The sequence below is a fragment of the Mugil cephalus genome, chromosome 17 (genome assembly GCF_022458985.1).
Source record: "Mugil cephalus isolate CIBA_MC_2020 chromosome 17, CIBA_Mcephalus_1.1, whole genome shotgun sequence".
In the NCBI taxonomy this organism is placed as follows: domain Eukaryota; kingdom Metazoa; phylum Chordata; class Actinopteri; order Mugiliformes; family Mugilidae; genus Mugil; species Mugil cephalus.
In genome coordinates this window covers 6,430,242-6,457,790 of record NC_061786.1, presented here as the reverse complement: position 1 = coordinate 6,457,790, position 27,549 = coordinate 6,430,242, and the positions used below count along the sequence as shown (strand labels likewise).

The window sequence follows — 27,549 nt, the reverse complement described above, 5'->3', positions numbered from 1 at the left end:
ATTATTGCTGGCATTTGATGATGATACAGGCATGATCCAGTATTTTTCCACAGCCTTTATTGTTTGAAATAAGCTTGTTTCACTTGGCTTGAAATTGAAAGTTTGGTCTAACTAAACCTGAAAGTGACGAAACACGTGATGCGGTGAGGTCCAAATACTACGGTAATCACTACCGCCATGCAGAAGAAGTCATGTTTGCTGGGCGTGAACAGGTATGTGAGTTCAAAAGGATTTGTTGTTGCAGTTGTTAACAAAATGTGACGCCACACCTGTTAAGTTTTGAGATAACTCCTCTTCTACAAGTTTTTACAGCACAGTACAGTTCTTACAGCTTTTTATTGAACAACCAGATATCTTGTAATGCAGTCATTGACTATTTGAAATGATGATTGAAATAGGAGATTTTCATATCGATAGGAGTAGTCCAACTGTCATTTCCGTACCATGAATGGGGCTTTTAGATCCAGCAGGGTCCCTGAAACAGCTCCACCTTCCTCACAAAACTAGCATTAGCATTACCCAGTTACTGTCACCTAATGTCCTTGTACCCTCACACCGGAGCTGTAACTAAAACACTGCCTGTAGGTGCAGAAGACTTACAGATTTATTCCACCCCATTGCTGTCACCATGATTATGTACATTACGTTTGTTCAAAATTGACAAGGCCTCCATCCTCCATCTTGCAGTTTCACAAATGACATTCTTCTTTAATTTAAATCCTGTTTCTTTGTTGTAAAGCTGTGTTTTGGGACTTGCATTTTCGTGTCATAATTATAACACAGAAATACCAGAAAATAGTGAAACATGCACAAGTAAACACATTCAAACTGCACAATTACTAGAACACTAGCGAATATGTCCATCTGATACCAACAAAATTTGTGGATTCTTTTTTTTTTTAATGGCAAAATTTAAGTATTCAGTTATCGTGGCCATATCAGCTGTAGAGCCATGGTGGTTTTCTCTTTGATGAATGAACCCCTTAGGAGGCTAATGTTGCTGAATTATTTACATTTGTTTAAATGGAGCCAATGTCTGGAGTTCTAACAATGACATAAATTGTGTTGTACCACCAGATTTAAATCCTTTTGTAACTAATGAATTCCTTAAAGGGCAGCCAGTTCCTGTTTTGGGCCAAAGTGCTCAAATTGGACCCAGTGCAGCTCTAAAGGGCTCCAGCATGATCTGACTGAGCAGTATTTTAACTGTGCAAACCTATCCTGTAACTTCCACTAATGTACATGTGTGTCTCTACATGTCTAAGGCTTATTGATTTACCGTTGGAAGCCTGCATGCATAATGCATATCTGTGTTTTTTTTTTTTTTTTTTGTATTACCTTAAACATCCTGTAAAGTGCAGTATGCAAACACAAGTTGAGCTGGGAATGCACTTAAATGCCCACTGGTTTCCGTTTCAGTTCCTTTCTACAAACCAACAGTTGACTTAGATTTCATCTGGAGGTGAGTTGCACAAAAATGACTATTTTAGTGGGGCCAAAATTTAAGTCAAACAAAATTGAATTTTTCTTTCTGTATCTGAAGATCTGTCCCTTATACAATAGAAAACATCCTCATTTTATGAACCACATCAGCGAATGAGTCTTTTATTCATTTACTTCATATTTTCAGTGTATTTAGCACGAATATGTCATTGTGCCTTCAATAAAGGAATGTGGTCACAAGACAGAGAGAGAGACATGGAGACAAGGAAGACAGCTTTCATTCCTGTGGTTGTAATTAAATTTAAAAATGTTACCTCTAATTCACTTTGGCTGAGGCTTTGCACAAGCCAATGAATCAGACTTACACTATGGAACATTCAATTAACTGTCAGTTATTCACGTTCAGGAGTAAGTGTCATTCTGATCAAAAATAAAAAACGTACATGGGAGCTGTCTTATTTAGACATTATTCAAAACCAAATAATTGTCATTGATTGGGGGAAACGCCAAGTGCGGTTGGCCACTAGAGGCTCCAGAAATGAGTCAATCCCAAAAATGCGCATCTTTGCAGCAGAAATAAATATGTTTGTAGCCTGGTATAAAAAACAAAACAAAAAATAAACTCTTGGTCTTTATCACTCATTTCTCCATTCATGACAATTGGTGGTGGATGTTCTAGTTGAATTACATCAATGCTTAAACTTGTGAATAATTAAGGGAATGGCTACTTTGAGTGCCTCACCGTTATGAGGTTGCCTGAGCTCCACCTCTTTGCCCGCTTCTAAACACAGTCAGCGGATTTAAGTTATTAGGCCTGTCATAACCAACTGAGAAATCTCTAACTATCAATCTATAAATGGTCAGCATGATCCTGAAAACTGTGTTCAAAAACTTAGTAAATGCACTTTTAAGAATGTTTTTAAGTCGCTGAGCAGCTGCTATGTCAGGTGCAGCTTTCCCAGACCAATACACAACTACATCTAAGCTCTCAGTCAGCGGTGAGCCATGTATGACCAATGTAATGCCAAAACAATGCACAGCAGCTGCCCAAGAAATATTTTGCATCCAAATGCTCAAATACGCTTAAACCTTTGCACTATCTGCTGGCCTGTGTCTCACGCAATGCTCTTAGTTATTTGTGTAGGTTCACGTCAATAAATGTAACACTGAGGCTTGGCAGTGTTAGTGAATCTAGCGACGAGAATCTTTTTTTTCTTTTTTTTTAAAATAAAAATAGTCGAGGGCATCAGTATTTGGACAGTCATACTATTTTTGTCCCAATACTGATGCCCTTGACTATTTTTATTAAAGATATAAAAGATTCTCGTCGCTAGATTCAGGGGTTGTTTAAATGTTCCACTTAAATCATGAGAAAAACATGTGAGCTGATTTTGTGCAAGAAGAAACAGCAGCCTTGCTGCAATTACAAATCTGTCTCTGTCTTCTCTCAAACCTCGCCTCACAGATTGATTAGAGCATGAATTTATTTTGGGCCTAATGCGATCCTTTTGTCCTGCGTAAACTGTACTGATTTCGGTATGGGTTCTTCATCTGCTTGTGCGTGTGTGTTTTATTAGTTTGGGACCCAAAAACAAGCTGAGCGTTGTCCAGTGGCGGGCCTCCAGCCAGCGTGCTTCCTTCACTCGCCAGGCTTTATTGTTCCTCGGGCTCTCTCGGCGCAGCAGGAGGATGTTGTCTGTTCCTTGATTCTCTTACCAGCGCTACGAACACAAACACACACTCACAAACTCGTGTTTCTATCCTTGAAAGGACATTCCATTGACATAAGGTATTCCCTAGTCCCTAACTCTAACCATCCCAGCTAAGTGCCTCACCCAAACCGTTACTCTGAGCCATAAATTAATAGTAACTTTTACTCTAAACCCCAGTCTTAACATGTTTTGACCCCTTAAAAAATTGTGCGGCGCAGAAAAATGGCCCCACAAGGACGATGTGGACTGTTAGTATTCCGCAAGAGTTTGGCGCCCACTACTTAATAAAAACAAGAACACACACACACACGCAAGCACGCACACACCATTCATGTGGGAAAGAATGGGCCCAGTCTGGATTAGACTATTCCCCTGCGTAACACTAGACAAGGCATTCAATATCTCCAGCCTTCTCTGTCCAAACAGTGACTTGGCACAGACTGCAGCGGAGGGCTGGAAAATCCCAGAGCTGCCGTGGAGTTGATTTTTTTTTTGTGTGTGTGTGTGTGTGACCCGCTCTTTTATTGTAACGACTCTATAAACGCTTGCAGACCCTCAGCTTGGACAGTCCTGACACAGGGCTTTCAAGAAAATCCTGCTGCGCGCACATCCCACATGCATCACGTCATCGGCGTGCCTCTTTCTCGCGAGCATACCTGCAAACGGCGCAACAAAACAAACGCGAGCTATGTTTTCTTTCACTCTGTCTACTTGTCTTTTTTTTTTTTTTTTCCTCGAGTCAAGCAGTGGCTGCTGGGAAGGAGACAGCTGGGACTCCTTAGTCTTGCTCCTCTGCCTCGACACACACTCACGGGGATTGACAAATGGGAGCTTCAGTTCTGAGGAATCACATGACACATGCACACAAAAACAATTTCTCATGCGCACTGGAAAGCAAACGATCAGTGATGTGGGAGGACGACGTGAGAAGAGGGGAGAGGTGGAGGAGGAAGAAAGCAGTTCACTGAGTTTATAGGAAGCCATAAAGCTCAACAGTTTTTTTTTTTATTGTCTCTGCGAGCACCGTGAGGCTAATAGAGGCCATGAGCGCACTCAGACGCCCTCACTTCAATGTGGCGTTTAAAGACACTTAGCTGTGACCAGATTTGGAAGCTGAGAGGAAGACGAATAAAAAGGAGGAGGAGAAAAAAAAATTTTAAAAAAAGGAAAAAAAAAGCTGGGAATTTTATTATTTTCCTTCCTTTTCCCTCACCTACCACCTAACATCTGGAAAAGCCCAATCTGGCAGCTTACAGTGGAGGCCAGCTAGTTTTCCCTCCCCTCTCCTTCTCAGCTTTTTCTCTTTCAGCACCTCCGGATTCTTCCCACATCTTTTTCCACTCTCACTTCAGTGGTTTCACCTCTTTACATGCTTTCTTTGTCCTCCTCACTTTTCTGCTGAAGTTGTTCTTGGGGGTGTTTTCATTGCCAGAGCTGTGAACGTGACTTATCTTTCTTGTTCTTTTTCCTCTCGCCTTTCCCTTTTCTATTTTAAGAAAGTCATTGGACACACAGCTCCAAAGCATTTATTATATGTTTTTCATTTACACCATCAACTTCTACCTTATGATTTACTATTTTCTGTATCCAAACTAATAAACTACAAACAGAATTAGTAAGACAATGTTTCAAATTTCACATTGTTCAAAGTAACCACATTTTGCTTTGGTAACAGCTTGGTGCACACTTCCGTCTCTCCACCAGCTTCATGAGGTTGTCACCTGGAGGCTTTCCAACGGTTTTCAAGGAGTTCCCACATATGCTGAGCACCAGTTGGCTGCTTCACTTTGCAGTCCAACCCATCCCAAAACCATCTCACTTAGGTTTATGTCAGCTGAGTCTCATGCAGCCCTCCATCATTGTGCTTCTTGGTCAAGTAAGCCTTACAGAGCCTGGAAGTGTGCTATGTTGTGTTACAAAAGCAACGCCAAGCACATGGGATGTTACTGCAGATTGTCCACAGCAGAGCCACGTCATTGCATTATATTGTTTGATAGTTAATTGTACCACAGGAAATTCTGAAATCCTATTTTTTGGACTGATTGAGCACGACGCACCAAGTTGACAATAAAGCCGTCTAAAGTCGCCTGTGTCTGGCCCGAAAGACTATAGCTAATGACCAGCTAGCACGCACTTTAGGGTCTGTGCAAACAACGATTAATACCTGAAGAGCTTCTATTAGCTGGGAGGCTAGGAAACAAAGTAGAGCTAAAACCGTCGTTTAGAGCTGGCCTTTCTAGATTCATGCTGATCACGAGGATCATGATCATGTTGTTGTGAGAATGATGATGAAGAAGATGTAAAAGGAAAAAGCCTAACCTGTAACATTTGTCGTTGTCTGTAATTTTGTGCGCACTGGTGAAATGGTTACCGGCAACAGACGTCCTCTTTTTGAGACCTAAAAATATGTCTCTCACACTTTGAAGCAATTTTAAACTTGTCTAGGATTTTGTTCTACTAGGGCCTCAAACGTGTTTACATCGAAATTTCATTGCATTTCCACCTACGCTGAAGGGTTCCCTTCTTCCCGGAGACAGCTCTGGTTAGTACAGCAATGGTAAACTGTTTTGGATTTATAGGCACTCAAAGCCCTTTACAGTCATGTGACCAGTCTTCAGTGTCTTACTAAAGGGACCTTTGGTTAGAAGTGAGAAAAAGTGCTTTTAATTCGGCCCCGGTTTTTTCCTAATCCAGCAGTGCAGCTTTTAGCTTTAGCTTAGCATAGGCGTTGTAATGTAGTGTTGCCAATTAGTCAGTCGTTCACAAAGGTGATAAATAAACTCAAGACTTGATCATCTAGGGCAGATAAGACACCACGCAGCACCTTAAAACCAGTCACACCACTGTGTTGACACAAGTTGGGGGTTTTCAGTGCTGTGTTAAATAATTACGAAAATTGAGTTTATTTATCACTTTTACAAATGACTGGCTAATTGATAACTCTACATTACAATGCCTATGCTAAGCTAAAGCTAGGCATAGGCATAGCAAAGCTAAAGTCCAACTTTGGGGAATACAGTGAATGAATAAATTTCACTTAGGGGTGGCACACCTCTTTAATGAAATAATGAATTGTTTTTAGAGTGGTCTTTAGTTGAGAGGTCCTCACAATAATATTAGTTTTGAATATAGTCGGCTGATTGGCCAATATCACCAACCAATGGCTTCAAAGGCATCAAGAAATTGGAGAAACTGTTAAGTGACTCCAAGTGATGACCTCATGGAGCTGGTTTCATATCATGATTAACGTGCAAGCCTGTCATTTGGTGTCTAGTCTGAGTAGTTATGTTGTGGAGAACGTGTTCTGTCAGCAAGACATACGAATATTTTTGGTTATTGTGACATTTCATAAGTTTGTCTTCAGGTTGGTTCTGCAGAAGCTACACATTGTGGTGTCACGGTGGTTGGCTGCATCATCCAGCTGAGCTGTCTAGCACTCATCTGCCTCTGGCTCATCTGGAAAGTCAAACTATTCATTTTAAAAAATGAACAAACTGATGAAATGTTGCTCAGTTATCTTAGAGGGGGTTTATCGGTGTGTTCATTTAGCTGGCTAAATATTTAGTGAGTCAAACAAAAACCTGTAGAAACAAGAAGCTTAAAGACAGTAAAATGCTTTATGGAGTTGAGAGTGTTGATTTGTGTGTTCAAACTGAGGTAACTGCAGCTCCACATCACTGCAGTTTTTCTCATGGAATTAATGGAAATAAGAAAAGAAATTATAATTATAGATACAAGTTGTACATGTTGTTATATGTTTTGTTCTAGTTGTGTCATTGTATTGGTTTGAAGTATTACAACAACCCATTGTGCCCCCTCAACTAAAAAACATGCTTGAATTTGTCTGGACCTTCCTCTGCTTTATGAGATACAAGTCTGGTTGCAGCAGATTGACTCCAAACAAACTTGATTTTTCTGTGCAGAAGAGTCTTATTTCTTTCTTTTCGGATATGACTGACAGTAACGGCTGCACGGACTGAGTGCACAGAACAAACAGATTACTGAAGGGATGCATTGAAGGCGTCAGTTCTTGACCCTTCTTGTGAAAACCTAGAATTCAGTGTGAAAGCTCCTTGAGCCAGTCTGCTTTTAATGGCCCCAAGAAAAAAAAACATACATTCTTAACAAGAAATATAGTACATTATGAATAGTTAATATTACAATTTTCTATTTCTCCTTTAAAGGCACTTGGGTATAATCATTATTCATCATAATTACTCATCTCCGTCTTTCCAGCCAACGTGTCTCTCTCAGCTCCCTCTGTTTTTGTTTGATTTGGCCAATGGCTGTGCTGTGAAAGCGATCCTCCCCAGTAAATCCATTCATGGTTGACCACTTTGACTCCCCTTACTGGAGCAGAGCAAAGCGCAGCAGCCACATCTGGCAAGCGGTCCTCACATCTGGTTTGCGTATCAGCTCCTTGCACGGCCGTCTACCGTGAAGTCTGATGGTGCGCCTCGGAGACATGAGATGAGATGAGCTGCTGCAGACACTCCAGGGGAAAAGAGATGCTGGAGGACGGTGAGCGAGTTCGTGTTCAGGGGTCAGATGCACAGAGAGCGGAAATGTCAGTCACCGAGAAATAATACCAGACAAGGAAGAAGCTGTGTGCTGCTACAACTTGTACGCTCTGCATTTTAATTGGTTGTGGCAGCATCTCATGAGAGAGGTATAAGTTGAACTACTACGACACTTCATGTTTTAACCTTCCACAGAAGTCAAACTGAAGTCCCTGAGAAATCCTTGAGACAGAGAATTTTTTATTTTTTTTTATTCATCACTAAAGAAACAATCAAGCCGTCAGGAAGTTCATACACAATCCAATCCAAATGACAACTAATGTAATACTAATATCAAACTGACAAAGTGGCTAATGCCAGTACTGATGACAGCATATTACGTGATTACGAGACACAGCTGAGATATGATAACCTATCCTCCATAAAAACTATGGTCTGGAGAAGCTAGAGACTGTCTGAATATGTGGAAGACAATCTGCAGATGTGGGGCCATCTGTGGGATTTAAACTGTGTAATGAAATGCTGCCCTCTTGTGTCAAACCTGTTTTTTGCACCGTACGTAATGATATCGATAACGTGCCCATTCAACAGTTTTTCCCCTCGCTTTGGCACAGTCAGATGAATCAGGCATCACTGTATTGTATTGTCTATATAAGGTAATTGACTTATATATTTCTTGTGGCTTTTACACACCATTCAAACGTGTATATATATATATCTTCAAATGATCCTGTAATGCTCTTGGGTTTGCCACTATATAAATACATTGCACACAGCGTGCCTGATCCATCTGTCAGAACCTTTGAAACACAAATGTTTAACCACATTGTCAAACGCAGATTACAGGCGCAGCTCTTCAGCTGCCTCTCCTCTCGCACATTTACATCTGAGAGTGTGAAACGTGTGACACTTCTACTTGCTTCTTCCAGAGGAAGAAGGAAACGCCATCTTAAAAGTGGTTGTATGAACATCACAATGGCTTCGGAGCCTTCAGTGGTCTTTTCTGTCTCCAGTAGGACACATTTCTAGACATTTTGCACTGTGAATATGCAGGTGATAAATCTGCAGACATTAAGTGATGCAATCATGTTACTATGCGGTAGCATCTCAAATGACTTCTTCGGCACTTCAGTTGACGGTGTAGCTATGGACCCAACCCTGTGCGTCATGGTGATGCAGACCGCGGGAGCTGTTATTGGTCCACCTGATGGTAACGTTTCCAGCTCCAATATTTCAAATCGAAGAAAGGCTAAGTGAGGAGGTTCAGAGACACAAACATTTACTCGTCTTTGGTGAACTAAAAAAACAGCCAGATGGCCGCGAATTCCTGGAGGAAAAACTCTGCAAACACTGGCTTTGAGTGTACAAAGAAATGGAAGAACGTGAGGCGCAAACATGTCCAACTCACCTCCGGGAGCAGGGACGCAGGCAGAAAAAAGGGGCCAACAACGTGTTTCATAAAACATAGGGACACCGAGTCAAATTTCAGCCAAGAACAGGTAGTGTTCCTCGTAATAAAGCACTCAGTGTTGGCTGTGAAATCATTGCCTTTGACAGGGCCATGACAAACGTTTGGCATTCCCTGCTGTGCGTGCACCATGTGAGATATCAGTTGGCATTAACAACAACAACAACAGCATTAAAGGTAAGTCGTACTACGCTACAAACAGATAGGTCCACCCATGGCTTCATGTTCAGGGTAAACACTAAAGGTCAGAACCTGCTGTAACAATCTGATTTCGATGTTGTTTTGGAAACCTGCAGAAATTTAAAATGTCACAAAATGCAGTGACACAAACAGTTACAGGGATGAGGTGGAGTGTCTGAGTAATGTGTTGACGACAAAAAATTGTCATTGATTTCAGGAAGGATGAAGCTCTCCAATTCTTGAGCATGTTTTTTAGAATCAAAAATAGGCCAGTTTTTTCTGACCCATTGAAATATCTCAACTCCAGCACTTCAGTTTATCCTGATTAACTGCACAACTAACAAAATCCCCAAAACCTAACTATACTTTTTAATTGCTAATTAGCACCAATTGGTATTTTGCCACCACTAACTGTATATAATGATGAATGAATACTCATGACGCCACCCACTCTTCTTGTATAGCATTGTTCGTGTTTAGTGGATCTGGCAGAAGTGAGGTCTAGGTGGACAGCTAGTGGCCTGTGAGGGAAACCATATTTCATTCAAAGCTGCCATGCCCTTGGTTATGCCCAACATCCATTAAGCCTGAATACAATTTAAACAGATGAGTTACATAAAACAGTTACACAACAGTTATAGTTATTCGAAATATTTTTATTCAATGCAAAAGAATTCCAGTACTCATTCAGACAATATATTTTTTTTTATAAAATGTTTCATACATTTTCTCAAAAGAATAGGAAACAATAGGGCTGTTCTGACATACCTTCATATATTTTCAAGAACACACAGCCATTCTTACCCCTTTTTGAACATAATGTTGATCACAAACTATTGCGTACCGTTGGTTTTTGTTCTACATTTGAAATCATTTAAAAACCAAAAATTTGAATTTGGCAACAAAGCAAAATGTATTTGGACCTGGATAACACAGCACAGAAAATTATTCTCGACTCCCGTCATTATTTGGGTGAACTCTATTAGTGCACAAATGGTGCAACGCATACAGAAGTGAACAACATTCAAGTCGATCCTCCTTTTAAACGTTTCAAGAACGAGGAAACACTTTTAACACACTTGACATCTTTGGTAGATAACATATATATATTTTAAATGATGTTGGGGATTCAGCATTAACGGTATTACCATGATCCACTTTCACTGCTGGCTTGTTGTACATTCATTAGCTGTAAATGCCACAGTGTTTCAAGGCCTTCGGTTGGCTTAGACAAAACCCCCCCAAAAATGAGAGAAAATAAAGCTGAAGAGATGCTTCAATTACTACAGTAAAAGGCAAAGTCTGTTGAAATGTAAGACATTTTGGACAAGGCTTCACTGGATAATCTCTTTTGTTTGTTCCCTAGGTTTAGAGGATGATCAGCTCTGGAACTGACGGGGATATAACAAGATGGTCAAGGACACTTCAAGGCAGAGGACTCTTAATGGGACTCTGGGTAAGTGTTTCCTATTTTGTCCTGTGCTACACTGAGCACTTTAAGGAGCTGGGGTGATTTACAGTCTTGTCTAGGTATGGGCTTAAATAACCTGTTTAAGATAAGATAAATGAACCGAGAGGACTGCCCTAAAAGTGGGGCAGCTTCGTTGAAATATTCATTTTGCCACCATACTCTATCATGCCTGTCAAAGCTTTGATTCAACATAAAGACCTGAAGGAAATCAGTTCTACTTTCCTTTCCAGCATGAAAATACATTAAAAAAAGAAAAAAAGCTTCATCTCTGTTTTTAAGACCTATGTGATAAACTTACAACACAGTTATCTAAGAATATAACTTCGTACATCACTGGTGACAAACAGCAAGTATTCCACCGTAAGGAATATTGTTAATGTGCAGCACCGTTTTTAAACGTGGTCAATGACCTCAAACGCAGCCAGCAGGATCACAAAGACGAGGAAAACACAAAAGCAGCACACATGACCAGATATGGGCAAAACAGTGGTCCGATACGTTTTCGAATGTATTCTTAAAACAACTTGAAGAAATTGAAATCAAATTTTGCTGTAGAAGATAGATTTCTATATTCTACATTCTCTGCTGATGAGGTTTGGTAGCTCAAATGTTTTCTCTAACATGGAACTTCTTTTAATTAAAAGATTTTAAAATAATCTCACACAGCTTCATACATTATCCCACGTCACAGCAATCATCAATCTATGATGGACATCTGACTGATTTAAGTGTCCAGGTACGACAAAAGTCCAACAGTTGCCAAAAAATTAAGATCAAATGTTTTAAAAACATGTTCAAATAGAATTTTGCCCAAATCTGAAGGACTGTAAGAGCACATTGGGACTTGAACAGCAGCTTGTGTGTATCAAGGTAGTCTTGGCAGTTCCATCAGGCTGTCTTCTTACAGACATGGATGAAGTAGCACGGGGCCTGGCTCTGGCCTGGCACGTATGTCTTGAAATCTCCGTAGACACTGTGCTCCAGTTTGCCCTTGAAGGCGTCTTTCAGCAACCCTTTGAAGCTCTCCAGTTGGTGAGGGTAGTAGGACAGACGAAATTTACTGGAGAAGACAAACAGGACGCACAAATGTTAACGAGTGCTCTATCACTGGAGTGAGGCAGGGCAGTTGTCAGTAGTTGCTGTTGTGTCTAATGTGTCTGAGGATGGAGCCCATTGACCTTGAGTGCAAGGGATTCACACAGAATGAGAAAACAACGCAAGACAGATATTAACCCGCTATATTTTTTTTCCCAGGCTTGTCCACACCAGTGTAATAATTGGGCTGAAGACCTAGTGTGTCATCCATTGCGGTCTTGATTTTTGAATATCAAGAAGACATCCTCAAGTGTTCAGACCTTACATTAACATCCATCCAGGACAAGCTTAGCAAGTGGCCAACTTTAAGAACCTAAATGAATCTAAACGGGAAATAACTAGTGAAATGATTTCATATAGGTACACTGTTCTACCGAAGGCCAGGTGGGTTCTGCTCAAGGTTTCTTCCTGTTAAAAGGGAGTTTTTCCTTGCCACCGTCGCCCTCAGGCAGCTCTAGAGGTTGCAGGCCTCTTTTTGTTGTTTTTATATTGTTATTGGCGCTATATAAATAAAACTGAATTGAACTGAATTGTTCTACATATGACTTATTACCAATATGATCATATTGATGTAACCTACGTAAGTTACGTATTACCTCAATGATGATCATGGTCTTTATTTACCTTTATACTGAAGATATTTCTGTCACTGTCAAACAGCACAGCGATAAAATTGCAGTGCATATTGCATATTCTGGGGACTCTAAGCCTTCTAAAATAAACAACATCAGGCCGGAGATGAATAAATAAGTAATAAATTATTGCATGCACTTTCAATGAGTGAGAGATACTTCACAGTTTGTTCCAAAATAAGTCCAATATGCCCAATGGCATGATGCATACACAATAAAACAGCTGTTCATGGTTCTGATAGAATGGTGGAGATCCGCTGGAGACAGCAGCTTTTAAAATAATCTAATAGGTCCGAGATGATGTCTGTGTTAGAGTTAGGTTTGGTATTCTTCAATAACTAATGAATTTGTGTGACCTCAAAGTGGACGGTTTCAAAGAGGGGTCTGGCCTACCTGACTTCAGGAAGGTTCTGACTGATGGCCTGTGGCACATGGATGGTGTAATCCAAAGTGATCATATGGGGCTTACTGTCCACCCAAAGCACTGAGGTGGAGATGTCCTGAGGTAGGTCGCTCTGCAACAAACACACACAAACATTCATGCACCTTCTCTTCAGCAATGTCCAAATGAAGCTGGATTAGAGGCGACCGAACAAAACCACAAAGTTGCTTGTGTTGTGGTACAGAGTCGGACCACGAGAGCAGACTCTGGGATTACAAAGGTATCCAAAATGGATTTTCAGCGACACTCTGCTGTTGACTTAGTACTTACGATAAGGCCTTCCAGCTGGATACTTCCAAGGTTGGCTGGATTAAAGAATAAGGAACTTGTTTTTGAGAAAAATATACAGCTCAGAGTAGTTGGCACCTGCTGTCGCGCCTTCACAATATTTCATAAATTTGAGCTTTCGTCAAGCGAAGCAGCAAAGTGCAAGGCTGGATGTTTTACCACAAATGTAGAAACGAGAAAAAGAAGAGAAACGTATACACATTATTTCATAGACAAATATTTGTGATTTTACATGCACTATAGATGCTTCGTATTATTTCAGTCATATTTTTTTCCATCTTCTCAAAGGGTTTTTTACTCAGTATTCTTGGCTTTTCATATTTTCATACAGCCAAAGTGGTATGAAAACTCAACAATGTCGTGCACATTTCCTTCTGTTTCTCATGTGCCGGTTTCAGTGAAAATCTCACAATATCCGGCAGGATCTGCCCCGAGATTTAGGTCTTAAACTCAGCTGCTGCTAGGGATGGCGTAAATAAAACATTCATAAACAATACTGTCTGAGCCGCTACTTTTCACAAAGCAATGAAGAACCAGATTGCGAAGAAAGCGAAGATTAAAAAGATTCTTCTTTGAGCCGCTCAGGCTGATGCCTCTCAAGCTTAAATCGAGTTTCACTTTTCTGGGCGAATCATTAAAACTCATCCATATCCTACCATTCAGTGAAAATGGTTTAGAAAGACACTTACATGCCTAGACTTTTAGAAAGTGGAAGATTGTTTGCATTTCCCATAGACACCGGAGACAATGATGCACACAAAATTCACTATTTACTAATTGAGTTTGAGGATCGCACAATAGACAAAAATATATTAAAAAGTCAACACTTAAACTTTAACTTTGTAGATGCCCAAAGTAATTTTTTTAATTTATTTTTTTGCTCTATAAGAACTAGAATCTGTAACTGTAACCACGGTAATGGTCAAGAGGTTACCGTACCTTACGTTTCCTTTACAATTTATTTCTAGACAGGAACCTTGAGTACAGAGAAGTGGAAACCCTCAATCATCAGCATGGTGGATGTGCTCAATCACTTCTGCTTTGTCCAGGAAGAGGAGCACACCTTACTTCTCCTCTGACTTTCTAGACAGGAAACTTTCAGACAAATGTCATCTCTATAGAATAAACCATACACCTACAGCTGCACCTCTACAACAAGATCAGAATCTTCAGAATTTTCCCACAATGACGGTCTGCGTCTCGATGGGAACCTCCAAACCAACCTTAGGGAACTTTAGAAAACGAAAATCTACAAACCAATGTCAGTAGGTGGACTGATCATGATTACACAGACAGATTTAAATTGTTACATACTCTTCGTGAGAAAGTGGACATCCAAAGACGTGGACAATAACGGCTAGGATTGGCCTGAAAGGAATTTACTTGTGAATTTACACGTGACTCAGTCGTCGGACAAGCAGAGTAAGTTCTCCTTTGCTCAGACTGCTGTGGGCCCTATACTACTCAGACATCTTCTTGATGTTCTGCGTTGCAGTGAAAAGACTTGTTGAGTCACATTTATTGACTCCGACATGAGCTGCTCAGTCTGACTTGTACACAGAGTGAAAGTCATGGCTGACTAGTTGCCAGGTTTAGTACTGTAACAGACACACCAGTAGAAGTGCTTTCTATAGCCTAACCCTCTACAGCGTAGGCTCTGCATCCAGCCACAGGAGTATAAATTAAGCTTGAGGGGTATACAAGTACAGTATACAGTAGAAATGAACAGAGATATTATTGTCAGTGTCACCACTTCTACAGACAACTGACAAGTTTATTTTCACCTGTAACTGCCTCAATGAGCATCTACCTTAGTCACAGTGTACACAATTCAAAACAAAAACTAATCTAACGGGTTTCAGATCAACCTGTTAGTGTTGAAACAGTAAACTGTCTAGTCAGTTGAGTACAGTTCAGTACCTTGTAGTAAATGTTTTTTCCTTGTGGTGCCCGACCGGTCTCCAAAATGTAGTCATAGTTGCGGTGGTCAATGATGAGGATCCCACCTGGTTTGACCATACTGGCAATGTTTTCGAGGGCGAGTCTCTGGTCACTCTGGTCCCCTGAGAATAATCGATGAATCGTTAACAATCAACAGAATGCTCTTCAGTCTTTCAAATCAATGTTGGAGGCATGACACTAGATGGCAGTTCAGGGGCACATTCATATTTATGACTATACAAAATATGTTGGATTATATGAGACTAGGAATAGTTAATTAAAACTTTTATAATCCTAAAGCAGATTTCATTTTATACCCACAACTAAAATTGAGATATGTTTAAATAGGGCTTGGAGGTATAACCTGTTCATACTGAATACCAGTATTTTTTATAAGTTATGAAAAGAATTATTTGTGTATTTGTTTACACAGCGTTTGGAATGGCGCACAGAGACACTGTTTCAGACCAGACCATTTTCAATGTAGTGCTTCTAAACACGCATACTGCCTCTGTGTCACTGCAAGGTGTGGTGAAGATGGAAAAGTCCAAAAAAAATGAAATGGCAGAATGAGAAGAAAAAAAAAAAGGTGTGTCATTTTTTTTTTTATGGCAACCAGAGGCTGCGCTGTAGTATAGACGTAATATATATTCATACTAATGAATGTGAGCTAAAACAAAGCCTCACAGAGCATGAGACAAGGGTCAATTACTTCGTCATGATGTCTTCAAATGTAGCCTTGTAAAATTTTGTTACTTGTGGGATATTTGAATAGCCTAAATACAAAAAAAAAAATTAAATAAAGTAAAAAGACAATTTAGAATTTGGGACAGTTTACACTGACTTTAGGATGGTTTTATTATTTGTCCCCGTTTCTTCATTTCATCTTGATAACATTCTTATCTCTGAGCTGTAAATGTCCCCAGATTTCCACATCAGCAGGCAGTGCTAACACGGGGCCATGCAAACCTGTTTCACTACTAGAGTAGGATTATTATTATTATTATTAACTCATTTTTAACTTATTATTATTATTTACTCATCATCACAGTAAAATGGTCTATCCTTAGTCAGTCTACTGCCTTTAGTCCTCTCCCAAACAGTTTGTTGTGAAAATCTGATTATGCATGAAAAAAACAAAAACAAACCATGATATACATTTTTGGTCATACCACCCAGCCCTACGTTTAAAGGAATTGTGATTGCAGTTACTCACACTTAAAGATATCTAAACTGTAGATTGATCATAAATTTAATTTCAAATGTCTACAAATGTGTTTAGATTAGTGTAGTATCCTAACAGGTGAGATATTTTTTTAAAGGTACTGAGATATCTTTAATTGGAATTATTAGATATATTGTATTGACTTTTCAATGAAATGCTGTATAGATATCAGTAATGTTCATCCAGCTGGATCATCATTATGCAACATTGTACCACAGGCCCAGGTTAACATACATAAATGAATGAATGAGTGAATGTTCAAGAGTGTTTAGCCCCTCTTGAACATTTACATTTGTCAAGTGCACTCAAAATTTGCGCCTATAGGGATGTACCTTTAAAGTCTGGTAAGTGGGCGAAGGAGTTCCCGAGGCAGATGACGGCGTCAAAGCCATCTCCTGGTTTCTGAATGTCTTCTTGTAACGTTAGCCAGTTGGCCTCTTCAATCACTGAGGATGAGAGAAATAAGCATCCAAACAGGACAATGTGAGAATGTTATCTTACTAAACTACTCAACAAATACCAAATTTCAAATTAAAATGTAAAAAAAAAAAAAAAAAAAAAGTCATACCCCACTGGTCAAAAGCTGGTTCTTTTCTCCTCTCCCATCTTGCTTTCAGTGCATACTTGAGCATTTTGTCACTGGCGTCCACGCTCACCATTTTAAACCCCTCTTCGACCAACATAATGGAGTCAACTCTATGAAACAAAAGCCACACGCTCTGTGAGTATACAAAACACCTAACCTCTCAAATGTTACAGGGAAGAGTACCATTATGTTTGCAGGTACGTAGGCATGCTTCATTTATGTGGCAGCCAGTAACTACCTGTCCTCTGACAACACGACAGGATAACAAGAACAGAGGCCAAACCGCAGTCTCAGGTTATGGGTATGTTTGAATTGGCAAATTACATGTTTTAAGACCAGTTATGGGTTTAAAATGCTAGAGATTCAAATGACAGAAATCCACACGAGTTGGATTGAATGGGCAGTGTAATCATTAACAACAACTGGGTATCCGCAGGATAATATACAACAGCAGGGAAGTGATTGTGTAACTTGTGATTAACCTGTGTCCTACATAAACCTAAAGGCGAAACAAAAGAAAATCAAATTCAAATATTGCTTAGCTCATGGTGATTCAACTGCAAGCCGTGACAACCGTGGCCCGAACGACCAGCTTTGCAGCTTCTTCTTGCATAACTTGCCACAAATGACAGAAGAGCTGGAAGCCTGGCACCACAATCGCACACAAACTGCCAAAAATAGAGTGTCCAATTTTAACCTCGTTCCTCGACGAGGGTGTTTACGTCGCCCAAGATGGTCGTGCTACCGAGTCACACTGACACTATGGAATGGGGTCAATGTCTCTGTGCTGCTTTACTGCGTCCAGACATCTACACACATAAGAGATATGGAACTGTACAATGTTTACTGCTGGGATGCAGATGACTGCAGCATTGACCTAAGGATTTCAGCTTTGCACAAACCATAAGGATGCTGCTGCAATGGCAGCTTTCATTGCATCAACTAAATCCTGATATTGCATCTCTGGCATAATTAAAAAATAAAAGCAAGCGATGATGTGAACTGACGGGCCAAGCACAGTTCAGTCAGTGGCCTTGCTGCTGTCATGCATGTCCAAACACAGATAGACTATCAGAGGAGGCAAACAGACCGAAGGGAACCAGTCAGAACTCCCTGCAACTCCTTAATGCCAGCTCATCAGACCCTGATCTCCATAATTCATGAACCACTCAAGTGATATTACGCAACTCAGATCCCTGTTTTATCATAACCCGCACTCATTCAATTTCAAAAAAATGCTTAAATGTAAACAGAGCGACATAGCAGTAGTTTTCTACAGGTTTTTGTTTCAGACATGTGAGACTTTTGAGTCATAAAATCACAACTTCTGTAAACCCACAGTGTCAGCCCCAGACAAGTGCTGGAGTCAGGAAGTGGCAGGGTAGGTGATGCAACTCTGCACTTTCATTCATTCATTATTCTCTGGCCTAATCCAGATTTTGTCCAGAGTTAAAAGGGTCAGCGAGTTGAAATTCCACCAAAGTCACACTAGTTGGATTATTTATAAAGATAATCTAACTTTGTTAATATGGATCAAGACGTGCACTTCTGCACCACTACGTTAGGCATTGTCTGAACATGATTACATGAAATGTTAACCTATGTGCCAAGAACTCATTTGCATGCTGCAAAACTAGCGTGCTGTGGAGCTGCTTGATCATCCATGTACTAACATAGTGCTCACACCAATTCATCAAATCAGATCAGACCGTTTCTATCAACCAGTTTAAACGTGTACACGTACATTTAAAGCTCTGCACGTGAACTGAAAATGCAATTAGCACATACACCCTATTTTTAGCATTTTTTCTGCAAGCGGCAAAATTGAGTCACATTTATAGTCACATTTTGACATTATGTTCAAGTATCGGTTATTGAATGCAGCCGAATTTAAGATACTGATGTAGAAATTAAAAAGAAATGCGCAGATACTTATGAAAGCGTGTCATGTTTGCTGAATTTCGAGGACATGCATTAAATTGAAATATTTTTCAGTGGAGTTTGGTGAGCCCAAACTGAAACAGCTGAGTCGGCCTAACGTTACCCCGTTCCGCAGGCTACATCCAGGACCCTCCGCACCCCTTGCTGCTTCAGCAGGGACACCACCCAGCTTTTGTACTCCTGCGTTCTGCTCTGCGTGTCTCCGATGTACAACTGCCACACTTTCGCTGCTTTGCCGTCGGCGTACTGGTCAGGGAGACCCTCGGCGGCCACGCCGAGAGACCGCGTCCTAAACACACTGTCGACCGACATGCTGCTGCTTTGAGCTGTCACAGTGTCTTCTTTGTCCTCACACAGCCGACTAGAAGCGTGTTGAGATGACGGGCCGTTTTTAATGTTTAAAGGAGAACGAGCCGCTCGTCTGACGGATATTTTCTCCACATGCTAGCCCAGCTCTGTTATTATTTATATGAGCAACATAGGAAGGGACAAACTTTAAACCAATGACGCCCTGCGGTGGACTGACGCCCACGCGGACGCCTACTTTCTGATTGGTTGAAGTGAGAAGAGCTCGCCCACTTTCAGTGTTTACGTTAACAGACGTCCCTGACGTATAAAACGGACGGTTGATAACCCCAGAGTTTGTCTTGTAAGGATCCCTTTCACCTCACCTGTCATATATTTACCTATATCAGTCACTATAAATCAGATACTTCATATGATATATGTATTTATTGTTGTTACATACATATATTTGAGGTTTGACGACAGCCACTTTCCTGAATGAGGCAGATTGTACGCAGCTCAAGACGGAGTAGGTAGGTGCCTGCCAGGTCGTACTGAGGACAAAAATGCAGAGACGGTTTAACGTAGTTTGGACGGCTGGTCCACTCCAGCATTTCATCATGTGTCGTGTCATCATGTAGCTTGGACACAAACGCATAGACTGATGAAAATATATGTTGTAATAAAATGTTTTACAAAGAAATAAAACAAAAAAATATTCACAATTTGATGCAACAATAATACAGTGCAAAACTTTTATTAAAATGTACAGGACGTATAGTATCTCTTAATAAAAAGTTAGACTACTACTACTACTACTACTAATAATAATAATAATAATAATAATAATAGCAGACAAAATCAGTACATCCCAAAATGGTTTAATCAAAAATGAATAACAAGTTAACTCCTCCTGCTGTGATTGGCTGATTATGGGCCCATGTTGCAGAGGTGAGACTGTGTCAGTCACAGCCGGTGCTAACCAGGTTAGATTTGTCCCACCCAGTCTTATCAACACTGCACTACATCTATGTGTTCTCTTAGTCACATACAAATACAGCACACACACACGCACAAACACACACACACACACACACACGCACACACACACACACACACACACACACACACACAGGTCACTTTTGGCTCTAACCCTAATCTTAACCACTGCAAATCATACATTTCATAACTGAGAACAGAGAACTTGGACCGGCCGGCCCTAAATAATTGGCCATGAGTCTGATTTATGTCCCTAAATGAACTTAACTCTAGATATCCAGGTTTAACTTGTCATGTCATGTTGTGTTATGTTTGTGAGAGACATTGTTTAATAGCCTGAGCAGGGTTTGGCAAACAAATAAAACCACCTACCTATCTGTCATTGAGAAAATATAAATGAAAAAATATTACGACAGAGCAGGTGATACAGCACAGTAATCTCCTCTGTGGCTTTGTATAAGAACAAAAAGAAGACAGTATAAGAACACAGTCAAAAAACAATAAGGTACAGATAAGAGATTTGTTAATTTCCCTGACCCAAAGGGGTGGGACATAAAAAAGATTGCAGCACAAATCTTGACACATCATTCTCAAGATACAGTCTACACTTTTGGTCATCGCCTGCAATGCCTTCAACTTAACAAAAGATGTCATGCATGTCCATGTTTTCTGTTGGATTGGTCTGTATAATAAGTATGAGTGTTTTATTCTGACAGAAGAGGAAACTGATCTAGTTAAGACTAAGAACTGAACAAGGTACGGGACAGCCATTGTTAATAATTACAGTTCGTCCTTGAATAGAACAATGAGAATTAACCTTTACTGATTTATTTCAGTCTTCTCTTTCCTTCCTTTTTTTTTTATCGCTATAGTGTAAAAGAAAATAATAATAATAAAAAATCCCCAAATACAAACAGATTTTAGTCTCTCATGGTGTTTTCTGAGAGGAAACAGGAAGTGAGTGCTGAGTGAAGTCAGCTGAGCTCTGCAGGAAATAAGCTGCAGGAAATTAGTGCTATAATCTGCACATTATTATGTTTAGTTCTGCTGCATGTGATGACCTTTAAAGGTTTTTATTAGTCTAACAAACATAATAAAAATTTTGGATACTTTAAAAAAAAAAACATGTTTTAGAATCCAATTGTGGAAAAATACAAGTCACCTGTAAAATGTATTAAAGTTTTATTTAGATTTCTCTAGGTACAGTAGTATAATAGACAAATAAATAACATACAATGGTGCAAAGCTTAACTGAAAAAAAAAACATAAAATGAAGCAGTTAGTAATAGAAACAACATAAAAATGTTTGTTACAATTGGATAATCATGTAATATATGGCATCACGTGTTAACACACATTTTCTTCTATGAAAATATATCTCTTCAACATTTTCTGACATGACAACTGATTTTAAAATAAACTGACTCCTTCCTGCAGTTTGTTCTTACACCAGTAGATGGCACTAGAATAACTAGGGCAATGGTGTTGAGTTGATATGAGGAACACAACTACACTACACAACTACACATGAAATCAACCTGTAATGTTCCAGAGAAAATATATGTGTCCATCATATCATAAAAACTAATTCATGCATACAAACATGAAAAAGAGAATAGATTCACTCAAGTATTGTATGTAAGTTTGAAAGTCCTGGAGTTTAAGAGATCTTAATATTATAATGACTCAGATCTCTTTCCAAGGGGGAACACAGCTCTTTAACACAAAGAGCGCACATTTATCCGATTTAGTAGTTGCCTAATGGGCATTAATATGTTTCACATTCATGAAATATGATGTAGGAGTTCATAAATGAGAACTATTTGCCTCTGACAGTGACAAAAAAGTGAAACAATTTTAATTAAAACTTAAAATTTGGTTCGATTTTTGTCTAGGGTTTATTAATGAACAAAACACAATCTATTTCAGCAAATAAAAACAAATTACCGTACTGTTTATAATCCATACTGTATACTTCAATGAATTTACCAATACTGTAAAGGTACTTAGAACGGCACAGTAATCAACAGATGATGCACTGGAAGCTTGACCATAAGCACTAGACTTCAACCAGACAGAGATAATGTATAATGATGTCAATAAAGACATAAACCCATTCCAGATAGTAGGTCCTTGAATAACAATTGTTCAGTGGTTCTACCTGAACATCCTGTCAGTACTTGTGTAAAAACACAAATGGTTGTGTTGGTGAAAACCAGGTCCCCCAAAAGGCCTTTTTTTTTGCATTATAATGTTTGTGTACAGGTATTTCATCGAAATTTCTTTTTTTTATCTGACCTCTACTTGTTGCTCTTGATGAGTCACGTACGAAAACTGAAATAATTACTGTAAATATCCCCTCGCAGGATGTGTGCCTATCTACACATTTCCTTTGCTGTTAATGCCTTTTCAAAAAAAAAAAAAAAATTGTAAGGAGACAAAAATGTCCTTAACATGCCGTATGGAATATTGTTTGGACTACATTTAACCCATATATAGTCAATGATTTAAGTAACAATATTATCCACAGCAGTAGACTGTTGATTCAAATGTCGTTCTCTGTACTTGCGACACTTAACAACATAAAGCCTAATCACAAATATGGACACGACCACAACCACTGCAACCACAACCCAAATCCACATAAAACTGCCCCCAGCTGCTGCGGAATCCTTCAGTGTATTGTTTCTGCCGGCCGGTTTAACAAATCCTACAGCGACAGTGGTTGCGATGATGTCCTGTGTCTTCTTTTGGCATTTGACGTCTTCTTTAAGTACAAATCCTTCTTCACAGGAGCACACAAAACTCCCAAAAGTGTTTTTACAATTCTGGTCGCAGTAACCCATTTCACACTCGTTTATGTCCTCACAAAATTTGTTATCATGAAGTATATAGCCCTCTGGACAGATGCACTCACTGTCAAGGCCTCCCTCACATATCTGGGGACATTTCTGTTGTCCACAATATATTTGGCACTGCCTGGGGTCTTTGCTGTTTGGGATGTATCCATTGAAACAAGAGCATATGTAACCCCCCTTTACATCTTTGCATGTATGCTGACAGGGTCCAGCTCGGCAACCGCTGGAGCTTTGGAAAAAAGGCGCCCGGCATGCATGTTTGTGCTTTGTTTTGCACAGAAACCCATTGATTTTTTCAGAGCACGGGCTCTCCGTCCATTTGTGGTCATTTGAAAGTGAAACGCAGTGTTGAGAGCAGACTGTAACGTTTTCTCTCCAGGTTGTCTGGGAAGGAATAAAGCTCTGGTTCGTGTTACCGGAGGTCCACTCATAGCCTCTCAGTGGAGCTGAGAGGTTATTGCAGGCCCCAGCTGGTAAACGCAGCCCGATCCAGAAGTTTTCGAACAGTTCTTGACTCAGCATGTCCAAGATGTGCTCATCGGCCCCAGACTGAAACGTCAGGAGTTCTCCCATGCTCTCTCTGCATACTGCCTCTGCCGTTTCAAAATCCGCTTTCTGCTGGTTAACAGTTATGCACTCACTTCCAGTGCACAAAGGCCTACAGATTGTAGTCTGCTTCTCCCCGAATCCTGTCTGAAGAGACAAAAGAAACATAACTGACATCCAGACTGTTATGTCCTTCAGTGGAGCAAACGCTGCCAGTTGCAAGCAGACCATGTTGTCGTGTGTGGCGTGAAAATAAAATGTGGGCTGTTCACTGATGGACCGCCTGTGACTACCTAGTCCGGAAAAAGGGTCCCCCAGGACAAGGAGGAATGGAGGAAGTGAGATAAAGTAAGACTGCAGTTTTTTTTTTTTCAAAATGATGACCTGAAGCAGGAACATTGTTTTTACCAGTTTATGTATGTATGTATATGGTACAAGGTCTGATGAGGGTTTATGAGTAAAATAATGTATAATAGGTGAAGAAAGATTGGCACAGTAAAACGTTAGCTAATTCTATAAGTCACATATTCATATTTCAAAACTGAGTTTATTTAGTTTTGGTCTGATAGTATGACTTTAACTTCACAACATACAGTGATTGGATAATTCGATGTACAGTACATGTATTTACAGTAATACACCAGCACAATTAATGTGCAGACTCCATTCAGCAAGTAACTTGTATTTAGTAAGGTATGTGTGTAATTACATCTCTGTGACAGTGGCAGAAACAAAATACATGTGTGCTTATTTATAAAAGAAAGGTATTTCACTGCAGATTTCCATTTTATACTTCACACAATGTTGGGAGCAGTGATCTAACTCTTTACTTCACTACATTTATTTAACATGTCAGCAGCTACTTAACAGACCTTACCTAGTAACACAAGAAAGAAAGAAAAGTACCTCTTACTTGTTAATGCATCGGTTATATCAGCGTAATTGTGTCATAAGGGACAATTTTTTACATCTTTAATTACATTTTGTTTCAGTATTTTCACATCAACCACAAATTATACTTGTCATAGAAAGATGAATCCACCTTTGAGTTCACATACATCACAGTTTATATCATCACATGTCTATTGGTATACAGTCACTTATGACACAGTACACACACACACCCATATATATATATATATATATAAACAGGCAGATCTTGGCTCTAAAACTTCCTCCCAGGACAAGTTTTTCTCAGAAACCATCGTATAGCATTTACGTTTAGATTTGCTTGGATCATCACCCCAGTAAAATAACAGGCGCCCCACTGTCGAAACGATCCCCACCCACGGAGCCTTTCACATCACAGTTGTGCTTCGCAAGAAAAACAGCACTCATTTTCACTTCCTCACAACCATATTTAGCATATTTGCCTTTTTACCCAACCACAGAGAAGTCAATGAGAAATCACAGTTTTTTATGGATAACAGAGTTTTCTGATTTGATATGAAATAACTTGATAACAGTGCATTACCAAGCCAAAAGAAGTTCCAACAACATAAATTACATAAATAAACACGGCAGTCCATCTAGAGAGTCTTTTCAACCACTGCCAGGTCATGGGTCATCAGTCAAGATGGACTCATATAGTTTTTCTAAACGTGGATCCAAACCAGAGGAGACCCAGCAGTAGCCGTCCGTGGTGGTGCTCTTCTTGACTTCCTTTTTGGATCGACTGCATCGAAAAATCGCAATGAACAGAGTCACTGCAACCAACACGACCAGAGGAATGACTGAACCGAGGACACAGATTATCACCCTGTAGTTGGCCGTCTTGGCAAAAGTTGTCACCAAAGATGTGTTGGTCTGCTGATCCCTGTGCGTGTGGTTCACTACGTCAGGGAGCGGCGCATCAGTGTGTGGGGACTGATGCTGGAGCTCCACCGTTGTTCTGGTTAAAGATTCTGTGAAGTTCTCTTGTGTTTCCTCTTTAGCTGGGTCATCTGATGAAGAAGTCAAAGTTGGAGTGTAGTTTGTTGGGTCGATATTAAAGTGGGTAACTGGATCGCACAGAAAGCTGCCTTCCGTGTTAACACACATGAACTCGGGCAAACAGCCGCTGCTGGCGCATTCGTCGATGTCAACGCAGGAGTAGCCATCATTAGATAAAGCAAAGCCCTCGTTACAGCTACAGGAATAGGATCCACTATCATTCAAGCAGATGTGATCACATCTTAATTGTGCGCACTCATCCACATTGTCGCATCGACCATCGACCATTTTGTAGCCTTCATTACACACACATTTGTAACTGCCATGCGTATTGAGGCACAAGTGGTCCCCACAGGCCTTTGACTTGCACTCATCGATGTCATAGCAGTTGCGTTGGTTTTGGTGCAGTTTGAACCCCTCTGGACATTTACAGGAAAACCCTGACTCCTTTATTACACACTGATGCTCACAGGTGTCAGGACCGCACAAGTGTGTCCTTCTACAGCTGAGTCCATCCTCTTCCAGGTCATAACCGTCCTTGCAAAGGCATTGGACATCTGTATCTGTAGTCTGCTGGCACAAATGCTGACATCCACCATTGTTAATTTTGCAGTTTTGCTTTACAATTGTGCAAAAGGGACCCTGGTTTGTCCAGCCAGACGTATTGCACACAGAGTAGTGAGATTGTTGGTCGCTGCATATAATATTAGCATAAGTTCCATGTGGAAACAATTTCATTTCACCTTTTTGGGGATTCTTTGAGAAGGGTGCTGTGTAGTGTATTTGTCCACGTCCCAACAGAGTCAAAGGTGTGCACATGCTCTTAAAATAAAACTTACACACATAAGGTGCAGGGTTTTTGCAAGGTCCATCAATCCATTTCAGCTGATTATTGCCTGAAAAAGTGTAATTAACCTTTACGCATCTATTTTGTGTGCATGTAGAGGGCGGCTCTCTTTCCCAGTTGGAGTAGTGGGATTCTTCCTCCCCGGACACCCATTTAAACCCTTTGAGACTCTTGCCAGAATGCACACAGTCCTCTCTGTCCAGTTTTAATCCAATCCAGATTCTAAGCCCGTCTTTTTCTTGCCTTTGGATAAGCGAAAGAAGTGAAAGCAGCGCATCCTCTTCTTGTCTGTCCCTGAGCGTCATCAGATAACCTCCATTATTGGTACACTCCAGATGAGCCTTGTTGAAGATCAAATTCTCCATATGCAGGGTGTAGCAGGCGTTGGAGGTGCACAGCGTTTCATCTTCAGCTCCTGATAGACCCTCAAAGCTGTTGACGAGATGCAGTAGAAAAACCAACAACATAATTGCCATAAAAAACAACTGCCAACAAATCAGCTAATATCCAGAGGGTTCCTTCAAGTTGTAGGGTAAAATGAGACGAATATATGGTTGTCCATTCGTAGCCAAAGAACGAGTGGGTCTGAAACGTTCAAGAGCCAGTATCCTGTTTGGGTCGCAAACTAAAGACGGAAGTCATGTTTAGCAGCGGGTGTGGGCTCTTTCTTTCTCCCCTGCTGACCAGTTCCGTTTTGAACTAGAAAACAATGAAAGGCTCTACAGTGTTTTGACTGGTTCACCAGATGTCTCCGGCCCCAGAAGGCTTCAGGCATTTGAGCTGACTCCCTTAATTGTGGTACCGCACAATACACAAACCACGCAGAGGTCACAGTCTTAGGGGCACTTTGAAATGACAAATGGACGCTGTGGATGGACACACAATAGTTCCAGCCGAGAGTGAAGCTGTGACCTTTGCCACTGTATTTCGAAATCATAAATAATTTATTAACTTTAAATGTCGTTCTGCCTGCTTACAGTCATGGTAGTGTTATTACCGAAATTATTTTTTGGGCCTCGAGCTGTGATTGTTTGACAAAAATACTTCTCCATGACGGTCTGAATCTGAGTACCAAACCTACAGAAGGATCAGTGTTGGCAGCCATTTTCGATTTAGTCTCGGTCTTTTGGATGAAATG

At 40.2% G+C, this 27,549-nt stretch overlaps 3 protein-coding genes across 3 annotated transcripts; all 3 read right to left on the bottom strand.

Annotated features, from left to right (window-relative positions):
• Positions 1-9,958: 9,958 nt before the first annotated feature.
• gnmt (glycine N-methyltransferase) lies at positions 9,959-19,406 on the bottom strand. The gene is made up of 6 exons (XM_047611529.1): positions 19,048-19,406; positions 16,986-17,113; positions 16,750-16,863; positions 15,172-15,314; positions 12,915-13,036; positions 9,959-11,854 (listed from the first exon to the last, which is right to left on the bottom strand). The coding sequence occupies exons 1-6, from the start codon at positions 19,254-19,256 to the stop codon at positions 11,683-11,685; spliced, it is 888 nt and encodes a 295-aa protein (XP_047467485.1). The 5' UTR covers positions 19,257-19,406; the 3' UTR covers positions 9,959-11,682.
• A 2,014-nt stretch (positions 19,407-21,420) lies between these two features.
• LOC125024206 (matrilin-2) lies at positions 21,421-23,927 on the bottom strand. The gene has a single exon (XM_047611936.1). It carries the CDS (start codon positions 23,861-23,863, stop codon positions 22,736-22,738), a length of 1,128 nt encoding a protein of 375 aa, XP_047467892.1. The 5' UTR covers positions 23,864-23,927; the 3' UTR covers positions 21,421-22,735.
• A 232-nt stretch (positions 23,928-24,159) lies between these two features.
• LOC125024205 (complement component C1q receptor) lies at positions 24,160-27,060 on the bottom strand. The gene has a single exon (XM_047611935.1). It carries the CDS (start codon positions 26,885-26,887, stop codon positions 25,190-25,192), a length of 1,698 nt encoding a protein of 565 aa, XP_047467891.1. The 5' UTR covers positions 26,888-27,060; the 3' UTR covers positions 24,160-25,189.
• Between the last annotated feature and the right edge of the window lie 489 nt (positions 27,061-27,549).